Genomic DNA, 13,062 nt, shown 5'->3' with positions numbered 1-13,062 from the left:
CTAAATCTTGTAATAAACCATTTGGAAATTGAGCAAGTTGAGATGACTAAACTGCTTGGAGTAACACTAGATTGTAAACTGTCATGGTCAAAACATATTGATGCAGTAGTAGCTAAAATGGGGAGAAGTCTGTCTATAATAAAGAGATGCTCTGCCTTCTTAACAACACTATCAACAAGGCAGGTCCTACAGGCCTTAGTATTGTCGCACCTTGACTACTGTTCAGTCGTGTGGTCAAGTGCCACAAAAAAGGACTTTGCAATGGGCTCAGAACAGGGCAGCACGGCTGGCCCTTGGATATACAGAGAGCTAATATTAATAATACGCATGTCAATCTCTCCTGGCTGAAAGTGGAGGAGAGATTAACTTCATCACTACTTTTATTTATGAGAGGTATTGACATGTTGAATGCACCGAGCTGTCTGTCTAAACTACTGGCACACAGCTTGGACACCCATGCATACCCCACAAGACATGCCACAAGAGGTCTCTTCACAGTCCCCAAGTCCAGAACAGACTATGGGAGGCACACAGTACTACATAGAGCCATGACTACATGGAACTCTATTCCACATCAAATAACTGACGAAATCAGTAAAATTGGATTTAAAAAACAGATTAAAAAAACACCTTATGGAACAGCGGGGACTGTGAAGCAACACAAACATTGGCACAGACACATGCATACACACACACGATAACATACGCACTATACATACACATGGATTCAGTACTGTAGATATGTGGTAGTGGTGGAGTAGGGGCCAGAGGGCACACAGTGTGTTGTGAAATCTGTGAATGTATTGTAAAATTTTGTAACGGCTTCTAGAGGTAGTGGGTGGAGGAGTCAGGTGCAGAGAGCAGGGTAGTTCAAAATGTGGATCTTTTATTTCCAAAAAACAGAGAGACGGTCACGCCACACACACAAGGGCGCATAAAGACCCAGTCCAACAAACAGGATGAAACTGTTCGGAAAAATGGAATCCACAAAATATTCACACACCATAAACAGAACAACAAGCCCACACAAAAGCCGACGGGCCTACCGGGTTTAAATAGCCCACAACCAAAACCTAAACACGAAACAGGTGCAACTAATCAGACACAACTAAATGAAACAGAAAAGGGAATCGGTGGCAGCTAGTAGCCCGGCGACGACGACCCCCGAGCGCCGCCCGAACAGGAAGAGGCACCATCTTCGGAGGGATTCGTGACACATTTTAAAATTGTTTAAACTGCCTTAATTTTGCTGGACCCCAGGAAGAGTATCTGCTGCTTTGGCAGCAGCTAATAGGGATCCATAACAAATACAAATCACAGCCTGACCTGAACCTAATCACAGCCATACAGTGCCTTGCAAAAGTATTCACCCCCCCTTGGCTTTTTTACTATTTTGATGCATTACAACCTGTAATTTATATGGATTTTTATTTGGAGATCATGTAATGGACATACACGAAAAAGTTCAAATTGGTGAAGTGAAATAAAAAAATAACTTGTTTCATAAAATTCTAAAAAATAAAAAACGGAAAAGTGGTGCGGCATATGTATTCACCCCCTTTGCTAAGATGCCCCTAAATAAGATCTGGTGCAATTAATTACCTTCAGAAGTCATATAATTAGTTAAATAAAGCCCACCTGTGTGAAATCTCAGTATACAGTTGAAGTCAGAAGTTTACATACACCTTAGCCAACTACATTTAAACTCAGTTTTTCACAATTCCTGACATTGAATCCTAGGGAAAATTCCCTGTCTTAGGTCAGTTAGGATCACCACTTTATTTTAAGAATGTGAAATGTCAGAATAATAGTAGAGAGAATTATTTATTTCAGCTTATGTTTCTTTCATCACATTCCCAGTGGGTCAGAAGTTTACATACACTCAATTAGTATTTGGTAACATTGCCTTTAAATTGTTTAACTTGGGTCAAACGTTTCAGGTTTCAGGTCCCACAATAAGTTGGTTGAATTTTGGCCAATTCCTCCTGACAGAGCTGGTGTAACTGAGTCAGGTTTGTAGGCCTCCTTGCTCGCACACGCTTTTTCAGTTCTGCCCACAAATTTTCTATAGGATTGAGGTGAGGGCTTTGTGATGGCCACTCCAATACCTTAATTTTGTTGTCCTTAAGCCACTTTGCTACAACTTTGGAAGTGTGCTTGGGGTCATTGTACATTTGGAAGACCCATTTGCGACCAAGCTTTATCTTCCTGACTGATGTCTTATAGAGACTGTTGTTTCAATATATCCACATAATTTTCCTACATCATGATGCCATCTATTTTTTGAAGGACACCTGTTCCTTCTGCAGCAAAGCACCCACACAACATGATGCTGCCACCCCAGTGCTTCACGGTTGGGAAGGTTTTATTCGGCTTGCAAACTTCTCCCTTTTTCCTCCAAACATAACGATGGTCATTATGGCCAAATAGTTTTATTTTTGTTTCATCAGACCAGAGGAAATTTCTCCAAAAAGCACAATCTTTGTCCCCATGTGCAGCAAACCTAGGCCATAGATGAACGTGGTACCTTCAGGCGTGTGGAAATTGCTCCCAAGGATGAACCAGACTTGTGGAGGTCTACAATTTGTTTTCTGAGGTCTTGGCTGATTTCTTTAGATTTTTCCATGATGTCAAGCATAGAGGCACTGAGTTTGAAGGTAGGCCTTGAAATGCATCCACAGGTACACCTCCAATTGACTCAAATTATGTCAATTATCCTATCAGAAGCTTCTAAAGCCAGGACATCTTTTTCTGGAATTTTCCAAGCTGTTTAAAACTTCTTAGGGCTGCAATCCAGTTAACGGGATTGACATGACAACAGCCAGTGAAAGTGCAGAGTGCCAAATTCAAACAACAGAAATCTCATAATTAAAATTCCTCAAACATACATGTATTTTATACCATTTTAAAGGTCATCTTGTTGTTAATCCCACCAAAGTGTCCGATTTCAAATATTCTTTACAGCGAAAGCACCACAAACGATTATGTTAGGTCACCACCTAGTCACAGAAAAATTCTGCCATTTTTCCAGCCAAAGAGAGGAGTCACAAAAAGCACAAATAGAGATAAAAATGAATCACTAACCTTTGATGATCTTCATCAGATGACACTCATAGGACTTCATGTTTTGTTTGATAAAGTGCATATTTATATTAAAAAAATCTCATTTTACATTGGCGTGTTACGTTCAGTAGTTCTAAAACATGCAGTGATTGTGCAGAGAGCCACATCTATTTACAGAAATACTCATTATAAATGTCGATGAAAATACAATTGTTAGACATGGAAATATAGATACATTTCTTTTTAATGCAACCGCTGTGTCAGATTTTTTTTAAACTTAACGGAAAAAGCAAACCATGCAATAATCTGAGTACAGCTTTCAAACAACAAAGCAGCCAAAAAGATATCCGCCATATTGGGTAGTCAACAGAAGTCAGAAATAGCATTATAAATATTCACTTACCTTTGATTATCTTCATCAGAATGCACTCCCAGGAATCCCAGTTCCACATTAAATGTTTGATTTAGTTCGATAATGTCCATCATTTATGTCCAAAGAGCTACTTTTGTTAGCACGTTGGTAAACAAATCCAAAGTCATGAAGCGCGTTCCCTAGTTGCATACGAAATGTCAAAAAGTTCCGTTCCTGTCCGTAGAAACATGTCAAAAGATGTATGGAATCAATCTTTAGGATGTTTTTAACATAAAACGTCAATAATGTTCCAACCGGAGAATTCCATTGTCTTCAGAAGTGCGATGGAACAGAGCTCCCTCTCATGTGAACGCACATGGTCAGAGCATGGTCAGCTCATGGCAGACCTTACTCATTCCCTTCTCATTCGGTCCCACTTCACAGTAGAATCCTCAAACAAGTTTCTAAAGACGGTTGACATCTAGTGAAAGCCTTAGGAAGTGCAACATAACCAATATCCCACTGTGTATTCAATAGGGGCTGGGCTGAAAATCTACCAACCTCAGATTTCCCACTTCCTGTTTGGATTTCTTCTCAGGTTTTTGCCTGCCATATGAGTTCTGTTATACTCACAGACATCATTCAAACAGTTTTAGAAACTTCAGAGTGTTTTCTATCCAATACTAATAATACTATGCATATATTAGCAACTGGGACTGAGGAGCAGGCCGTTTACTCTGGGCACCTCTGGGCACCTTTCATCCAAGCTACTCAATACTGCCTCTGCAGCCATGAGAAGTTAAAGGCACAGTCAACTTAGTGTATGTACACTTCTGACCCACTGGAATTGTGATACAGTGAATTACAAGTGAAATAATCTGTCTGTAAACAATTGTTGGAAAAATTACTTGGGTCATGCACAAAGTAGAAGTCCTAACCGACATGCCAAAACTATAGTTTCTTATCAAGAAATTTGTGGAGTGGTTGAAAAACTAGTTTTAATGACTCCAACCTAAGTGTATGTAACCTGTATATACACACCTCTTTTGAAAGGCCCCAGAGTCTGCAACACCACTAAGCAATGGGCACCACCAAGCAAGCGTCCCCATGAATACCAAGGAGCTCTCCAAACAGGTCAGGGACAAAGTTGTGGAGAAGTAAAGATCAGGGTTGGGTTAGAAAAAAACATCCAAAACTTCAAACATCCCACGGAGCACCATTAAATCCATTATTAAAGCATTGAAAGAATATGGCACCACAACAAACCTGCCAAGAGAGGGCCGCCCACCAAAATTCACAGACCAGGCAAGGAGGGCATTAATCAGAGAGGCCACAAAGAGACCAAAGATAACCCTGAAGGAGCTGCACTCCACAGAGCTGGGCTTTACGGAAGAGTGGCCATTGCTTAAAGAAAAAAAATAAGCAAATACATTTGGTGTTCACCAAAAGGCATGTGGGAGACTCCCCAAACATATGGAAGAAGGTACTCTGGTCAGATGAGACTAAAATGTAGCATTTTGGCCATCAAGGAAAATGGTATGTCTGGCGCCAACCCAACACCTCTCATCACTCGAGAACACCATCCCCACAGTGAAGCATGGTGGTGGCAGCATCATGCTGTGGGAATGTTTTTCATCGGCAGGGACTGGGAAACTGGTCAGAATTGAAGGAATGATGGATGGCGCTAAATACAGGAAAATCTTAAGGCAAACCTGTTTCAGTCTTCCAGAGATTTGGACGGAGGTTCACCTTCCAGCAGGACAATGACCCTAAGCATACTGCTAAAGCAGCACTCGAGTAGTTTAAGGGAAAACATTTAAATGACTTGGAATGGCCTAGTCAAAGCCCAGACCTCAATCCAATTGAGAATCTGTGGTATGACTTAAAGATTGCTGTACACCAGCGGAACCCATCCAACTTGAAGGAGTTGGAGCAGTTTTGCCTTGAAGAATGGGCAAAAATCCCAGTGGCTGAATGTGCCAAGCTTATAGAGGCATACCCCAAGAGACTTGCAGCTGTAATTTCTGCAAAAGGTGGATCAACATCTTTGGGGGGTGAATAGTTACGCACGCTCAGGTACTCTGCTTTTTTGTTTTACTTCTTGTTTGTTTCACAAAAAATATATATTTTGCATCTTCAAAGTGTTAATAAGCATGTTCTGTAAATCAAATGATACAAACCAGGTTGTAAGGCAACAAAATAGTAAAAATGCCTAGGGGGGTGAATACTTTCGCAAGCCACTGTACTTAAGAATATCAATAAGAAGAAGAGACATGCATGGGCCAAGAAACACGACCAATGGGCATTAGGCCGGTGGAAATCTGTCCTTTGGTCTGATGAGTCCAAATTTGAGATTTTTGGTTCCAACCACTGTGTCTTTGTGAGACGCAGAGTAGGTGAACGGATGAACTCCACATGTGTGGTTCCCACCGTGAAGCATGGAGGTGTGATGGTGCTTTGCTGGTGACACTGTCAATGAATTATGTATAATTCAAGTAGCCTATCAGAAGCTTCTAAAGCCATAACATCATTTTCTGGAACCTTATCACAGCCATATATACTGCTACGAGCCTGACCTGAACCTTATCACATCATATTCATAGATACTGCTGGGAACCTGGCCTGAACCTTATCACAGCCATATACACTGCTAGGAGGTTGGTGGCACCTTAATCGGGAAGGATGGTGTCGTGGTAATGGCTGGAGCGGAATGGTATAGAATATATCAAACATATGGTTTCCATGTATTTGATGCCATTCCATTTGCTCCGTTCCAGCTATTATTATTAGCCTGAGCAGCCTCCACTGCATACTACTAAAAGCATGACCTAAAGCTTATCACAAGTAATGGGCCTGGTTAAGGAGTGGTCGATGGCCTCCCTGGGGAGCAATGGGCCTGGCAAAGAAAGTATTATAATAGTTCCAAAAGCAGAGCTGGGCTCCTGCTCAGTATGGCTAGAGGATATGCTTGGTCATCCCAGACTCGCTCACACACTGGGATTAGCAAAGGCCACTGACCAGCAGAACAAGGTCTCCAATGAAATAACATGACTTGGAATTACTAAGTACTTCTGATGTACAAGAGTTATCAACAGCATGGAGATTGTAACCTCAAGGGTCAAATTAACAATTTAGCCATTTTAGCAGACACTGTTATCAAGAGCAACTTACAGTAGTGAGTGCATATATTTTCATTCTTTTCTGTCATGGTCCCCCTTGGGAATCGAACACACAACCCTGGTGTTGCAAGCACCATGCACTACCAACTGAGCCACACCTGACATTTCCTGGTTAAACAGAGTTCAACAAAAATAAAATAGGAATATTCCAGCAGCATTTCACAGAATTGGGTAGAATGTTGTATAAATATACACTACTGTTCAAAAGTTTGGGGTCACTTAGAAATGTCCTTGTTTTTGAAAGAAAAGCCCATTTTCTGTCCATTAAAATAACATCAAATTGATCAGAAATACAGTGTAGATGTTGTAAATGACTATTGAAGCTGGAAACGGCTGATTTTTAATGGAATATCTACATAGGCGTACAGAGGCCCATTATCAGCAACCATCACTCCTGTGTTCCAATGGCACGTTGTTTTAGCTAATCCAAGTTTATAATTTTAAAAGGCTAATTGATCATTAGAAAACCCTTTTGCAATTATATTAGCACAGCTGAAAACTGTTAAGCTGAAAAAAGAAGCAATAAAACTGGCCTTCTTTAGACTAGCTAAGTATCTGGAGCATCAGCATTTGTGGGTTCGATTACAGGCTCAAAAGGGCCAGAAATAAAGCACTTTCTTCTGAAACTCATCAGCCTATTCTTGTTCTGGGAAATGAAGGCTATTCCATGCGAGACATTGCCAAGAAACTGAAGATCTCGTACAACGCTGTGTAGTACTCCCTTCACAGAACAGGGCAAACTGGCCCTAACCAGAATAGAAAGAGGAGTGGGAGGCCCCGGTGCACAACTGAGCAAGAGGACAAGTACATTAGAGTGTCTAGTTTGACAAACAGACGCCTCACAAGTCCTCAACTGACAGCTTCATTAAATAGTACCAGTCTCAATGTCAACAGCGAAGAGGCGACTCCGGGATGATGGCCTTCTAGGCAGAGTTGCAAAGAAAAAGCCATATCTCAGACTGGCCAATAAGAAGAAAAGATTAAGATGGGCAAAAGAACACAGGCAATGGCCAGAGGGACTCTGCCTAGAAGGCCAGCATCCCGGAGTCGCCTCTTCACTGTTGACGTTGAGACAAAGTATTTATATACACTGCTCATAAAAATAAAGGGAACACTAAAATAACACATCCTAGATCTGAATGAATGAAATATTCGTATTAAATACTTTTTTCTTTACATAGTTGAATGTGCTGACAACAAAATCACACAAAAATGATCAATGGAAATCAAATGTATCAACCCAGGGAGGTCTGGATTTGGAGTCACACTCAAAATTAAAGTGGAAAACCACACTACAGGCTGATCCAACGTTGATGTAATGTCCTTAAAACAAGTCAAAATGAGGCTCAGTAGTGTGTGTGGCCTCCACGTGCCTGTATGACCTCCCTACAACGCCTGGGCATGCTCCTGATGAGGTGGCGGATGGTCTCCTGAGGGATCTCCTCCCAGACCTGGACTAAAGCATCCGCCAACTCCTGGACAGTCTGTGGTGCAACGTGGATGGAGCGAGACATGATGTCCCAGATGTGCTCAATTGGATTCAGGTCTGGGGAACGGGCGGGCCAGTCCATAGCATCAATGCCTTCCTCTTGCAGGAACTGCTGACACACTCCAGCCACATGAGGTCTAGCATTGTCTTGCATTAGGAGGAACCCAGGGCCAACCGCACCAGCATATGGTCTCACAAGGGGTCTGAGGATCTCATCTCGGTACCTAATGGCAGTCAGGCTACCTCTGGCGAGCACATGGAGGGCTGTGCGGCTCCCCAAAGAAATGCCACCCCACACCATGACTGACCCACCGCCAAACCGGTCATGCTGGAGGATGTTGCAGGCAGCAGAACGTTCTCCACGGCGTCTCCAGACTGTCACGTCTGTCACATGTGCTCAGTGTGAACCTGCTTTCATCTGTGAAGAGCACAGGGCGCCAGTGGCGAATTTGCCAATCTTGGTGTTCTTTGGCAAATGCCAAACATCCTGCACGGTGTTGGGCTGTAAGCACAACCCCCACCTGTGGACGTCGGGCCCTCATTTCTGACCGTTTGAGCAGACACATGCACATTTGTGGCCTGCTGGAGGTCATTTTGCAGGGCTCTGGCAGTGATCCTCCTGCTCCTCCTTGCACAAAGGCGGAGGTAGCGGTCCTGCTGCTGGGTTGTTGCCCTCCTACGGCCTCCTCCACGTCTCCTGATGTACTGGCCTGTCTCCTGGTAGCGCCTCCATGCTCTGGACACTACGCTGACAGAAACTGCAAACCTTCTTGCCATAGCTCGCATTGATGTGCCATCCTGGATGAGCTGCACTACCTGAGCCACTTGTGTGGGTTGTAGACTCCATCTAATGCTACCACTAGAGTGCAAGCACCGCCAGCATTCAAAAGTGACCAAAACATCAGCCAGGAAGCATAGGAACTGAGAAGTGGTCTGTGGTTATCACCTGCAGAACCACTCCTTTATTGGGGGTGTCTTGCTAATTGCCTATAATTTCACCTGTTGTCTATTCCATTAGCACAACAGCATGTGAAATTTATTGTCAATCAGTGTTGCTTCCTAAGTGGACAGTTTGATTTCACAGATGTGTGATTGACTTGGAGTTACATTGTGTTGTTTAAGTGTTCCCTTTATTTTTTTGAGCAGTGTATATATATATATATATATATATATATGAGAGAGAGAATATAAAAATATGCGTGGCCTGTTGTTTTGAGAGATCTGTCAAGACTCACATGGTTTTCTTTGCAGTAGTATGACAACGTGGGAAATCGACCTCGGCTTCGGAATTTGGAACTCCCAACAATGACTGGGTGGGTGGCTGATTTTGGCACATACAGCTCAGCAGGATAAGTGTCACTCACCTGTTGGAAAATGACAACAAAAAATCACCATTCATGCAGTGATACGGTTTGTACATAGTCAAAATACTATCTAGGTAAGAGATGGGCAACTTTGATGGGGATGGGGGCCACAAAACATCTGAACTCCTCACGAGGGGCCGCAGTGGCTCATGGGTGCAAACAGAGCCGTCCCTAACCTTTTGGATGCCCTAAGCAAAATTTAGTTGGACAGCAATTGGATGACATAGCACACAAAAAACAGGGACCCATTTTGGCTCATTTTTATTTTACTAGGCAAGTCAGTTAAGAACAAATTCTTATTTTCAATGATGGCCTAGGAACAGTGGGTTAACTACCTGTTCAGGGGCAGAATGACAGATTTGTACCTTGTCAGCTTGGGGATTTGAACTTGCAACCTTCCGGTAACTAGTCCAACGCCCTAACCACTAGCCTACCCTGCCGCCCCAGGGAGCACCACTTTGGACAATACAGTGCCACTGACACGGCCTGCAACGGAAACATGCGGTCTCTCCTTCACTGCAGCCGAAGTGAGTAAGACATTTAAACGTGTTAACCCTCGCAAGGCTGCAGGCCCAGACGGCATCCCCAGCCGCGCCCTCAGAGCATGCGCAGACCAGCTGGCCGGTGTGTTTACGGACATATTCAATCAATCCCTATACCAGTCTGCTGTTCCCACATGCTTCAAGAGGGCCACCATTGTTCCTGTTCCCAAGAAAGCTAAGGTAACTGAGCTAAACGACTACCGCCCCGTAGCACTCACATCCGTCATCATGAAGTGCTTTGAGAGACTAGTCAAGGACCATATCACCTCCACCCTACCTGACACCCTTGACCCACTCCAATTTGCTTACCGCCCAAATAGGTCCACAGACGATGCAATCTCAACCACACTGCACACTGCCCTAACCCATCTGGACAAGAGGAATACCTATGTGAGAATGCTGTTCATCGACTACAGCTCGGCATTCAACACCATAGTACCCTCCAAGCTCGTCATCAAGCTCGAGACCCTGGGTCTCGACCCCGCCCTGTGCAACTGGGTACTGGACTTCCTGACGGGCCGCCCCCAGGTGGTGAGGGTAGGCAACAACATCTCCTCCCCGCTGATCCTCAACACTGGGGCCCCACAAGGGTGCGTTCTGAGCCCTCTCCTGTACTCCCTGTTCACCCACGACTGCGTGGCCACGCACGCCTCCAACTCAATCATCAAGTTTGCGGACGACACAACAGTGGTAGGCTTGATTACCAACAACGACGAGACGGCCTACAGGGAGGAGGTGAGGGCCCTCGAAGTGTGGTGTCAGGAAAATAACCTCACACTCAACGTCAACAAAACTAAGGAGATGATTGTGGACTTCAGGAAACAGCAGAGGGAACACCCCCATCCACATCGATGGAACAGTAGTGGAGAGGGTAGCAAGTTTTAAGTTCCTCGGCATACACATCACAGACAAACTGAATTGGTCCACTCACACAGACAGCATCGTGAGGAAGGCGCAGCAGCGCCTCTTCAACCTCAGGAGGCTGAAGAAATTCGGCTTGTCACCAAAAGCACTCACAAACTTCTACAGATGCACAATCGAGAGCATCCTGGCGGGCTGTATCACCGCCTGGTATGGCAACTGCACCGCCCTCAACCGTAAGGCTCTCCAGAGGGTAGTGAGGTCTGCACAACGCATCACCGGGGGCAAACTACCTGCCCTCCAGGACACCTACACCACCCGATGCTACAGGAAGGCCATAAAGATCATCAAGGACATCAACCACCCGAGCCACTGCCTGTTCACCCCGCTGCCATCCAGAAGGCGAGGTCAGTACAGGTGCATCAAAGCTGGGACCGAGAGACTGAAAAACAGCTTCTATCTCAAGGCCATCAGACTGTTAAACAGCCACCACTAACATTGAGTGGCTACTGCCAACACACTGTCAATGACACTGACTCTACTCCAGCCACTTTAATCATGGGAATTGATGGGAAATGATGTAAATGTATCGCTAGCCACTTTAAACAATGCTACCTTATATAATGTTACTTACCCTACATTGTTCATCTCATATGCATACGTTGATACTGTACTCTATATCATCGACTGCATCCTTATGTAATACATGTATCACTAGCCACTTTAACTATGCCACTTGGTTTACATACTTCATATCTCATATGTATATACTGTACTCGATATCATCTACTGTATCTTGCCTATGCTGCTCTGTACCATCACTCATTCATATATCCTTATGTACATATTCTTTATCCCCTTACACTGTGTATGACAGTAGTTTTTTTTTGGAATTGTTAGTTAGATTACTTGCTCGTTATTACTGCATTGTCGGAACTAGAAGCACAAGCATTTCGCTACACTCGCATTAACATCTGCTAACCATGTGTATGTGACAAATAAAATTTGATTTGATTTGATTTGAAAACTACTGGCTGAAATTATACAAAAGTTTGAGAGTGCATCTTTAATATGATATCTGAGTGACTTATCAATGTGGACTACCCGGTCCGTAATTCTACCATGATTACTACAAGTTTCGATAGCTGGCTAAACTAACTTATCAATCTAACAAATGCTAACTGACCTGAGCTAATTGAGTGACTGTCAGTGACTGACATAAGAAGACAAAAATTGTGAAATTTCACCTCGTGTATTCTACTATTCTAACTCTCAACAGTAAGTTGAGACACCAACGAGATCCTAAAAAAAAATTGCCAATTGGTCTCCTTGTAGGGTAATATGTGCATCTTGCGTACAGACCTTGTAGTCACGGTTAACTGGGGATAGAATCCAGAGGTGGTTGGGAACGCCCATTCTACTGTACTCAGCCTTGAGGCTGAGAAAGTCCCAGGCCTGTCCTCTCACCTCCTTGTCACTGTTAGCATGAAAGGAAAAGCAGTACAGCTCCTCATATCGCTCTGCAAGACAAAACACAACAGTAATAACAACACTGACATAGCAAGGTTATTTCAGGTAGAGAGGGGGGTATGATCAGCAGTTGATTGATTGGAAAAGATCATGTAGCACTCATGTTTACATAACGTCATGTAATACAGCAACACAAGATTTATTTATGGAACAAAACAAGATGTGGTTATGGAATAAAACAAGATATCGTTATGGAACAAGACAAGATATCGTTATGGAACAAAACAAGATATCGTTATGGAACAAAACAAGATATCATTATGGAACAAAATAAGATATCGTTATGGAACAAAACAAGATATCATTATGGAACAAAACAAGATATCGTTATGGAACAAAACAAGTTATTGTTATGGAACACAACAAGATATCGTTATTGAACAAAACAAGATATCGTTATGGAACAAAACAAGATAGCGTTATGGTAATGTCCATGTCAGTGTGCACCTGGTCGGGAGAGGCGCAGCAAGGAGACGTGCACATCATGGCAGTCCCTTTCCTGGGGGATGATAAACCGGAGGGCCTGGTAGTTCTTACAGTGGACGAGCAGAGGACTTCCTGTGGTGGTTGTAGCTTGTTTCTCCACACTGCACACTAAACTGTGCAGAACCTAGAGGGGTGAAGACAGCAGAGAACACAAGGCTCAGTAACCCCTTTCAATATTTCAAAGCACAATATTGCC

The 13,062-nt window shown here is 43.5% G+C and overlaps 1 protein-coding gene across 4 annotated transcripts in view; it reads right to left on the bottom strand.

Annotated features, from left to right (window-relative positions):
* mtmr7a (myotubularin related protein 7a) overlaps positions 1-13,062 on the bottom strand; it is a 37,707-nt gene that overhangs the window by 15,335 nt on the left and 9,310 nt on the right. For 3 of the 4 annotated variants that reach the window (XM_042325916.1, XM_042325914.1, XM_042325917.1), the window contains 3 exons: positions 12,828-12,990; positions 12,213-12,370; positions 9,319-9,447 (listed from right to left, as the gene is read on the bottom strand). In XM_042325916.1, the coding sequence (XP_042181850.1) occupies positions 9,319-9,447; positions 12,213-12,370; positions 12,828-12,990 (450 nt within the window). The remainder of the gene's footprint in view (positions 1-9,318; positions 9,448-12,212; positions 12,371-12,827; positions 12,991-13,062) is intronic. The other variant, XM_042325915.1, reaches the window with a different exon arrangement.

This window comes from Oncorhynchus tshawytscha, linkage group LG08 (assembly GCF_018296145.1).
Source record: "Oncorhynchus tshawytscha isolate Ot180627B linkage group LG08, Otsh_v2.0, whole genome shotgun sequence".
NCBI classification, from domain to species: domain Eukaryota; kingdom Metazoa; phylum Chordata; class Actinopteri; order Salmoniformes; family Salmonidae; genus Oncorhynchus; species Oncorhynchus tshawytscha.
The sequence above is the reverse complement of the archived record's forward strand: the minus strand, read 5'-3'. Positions and strand labels throughout refer to the sequence as shown.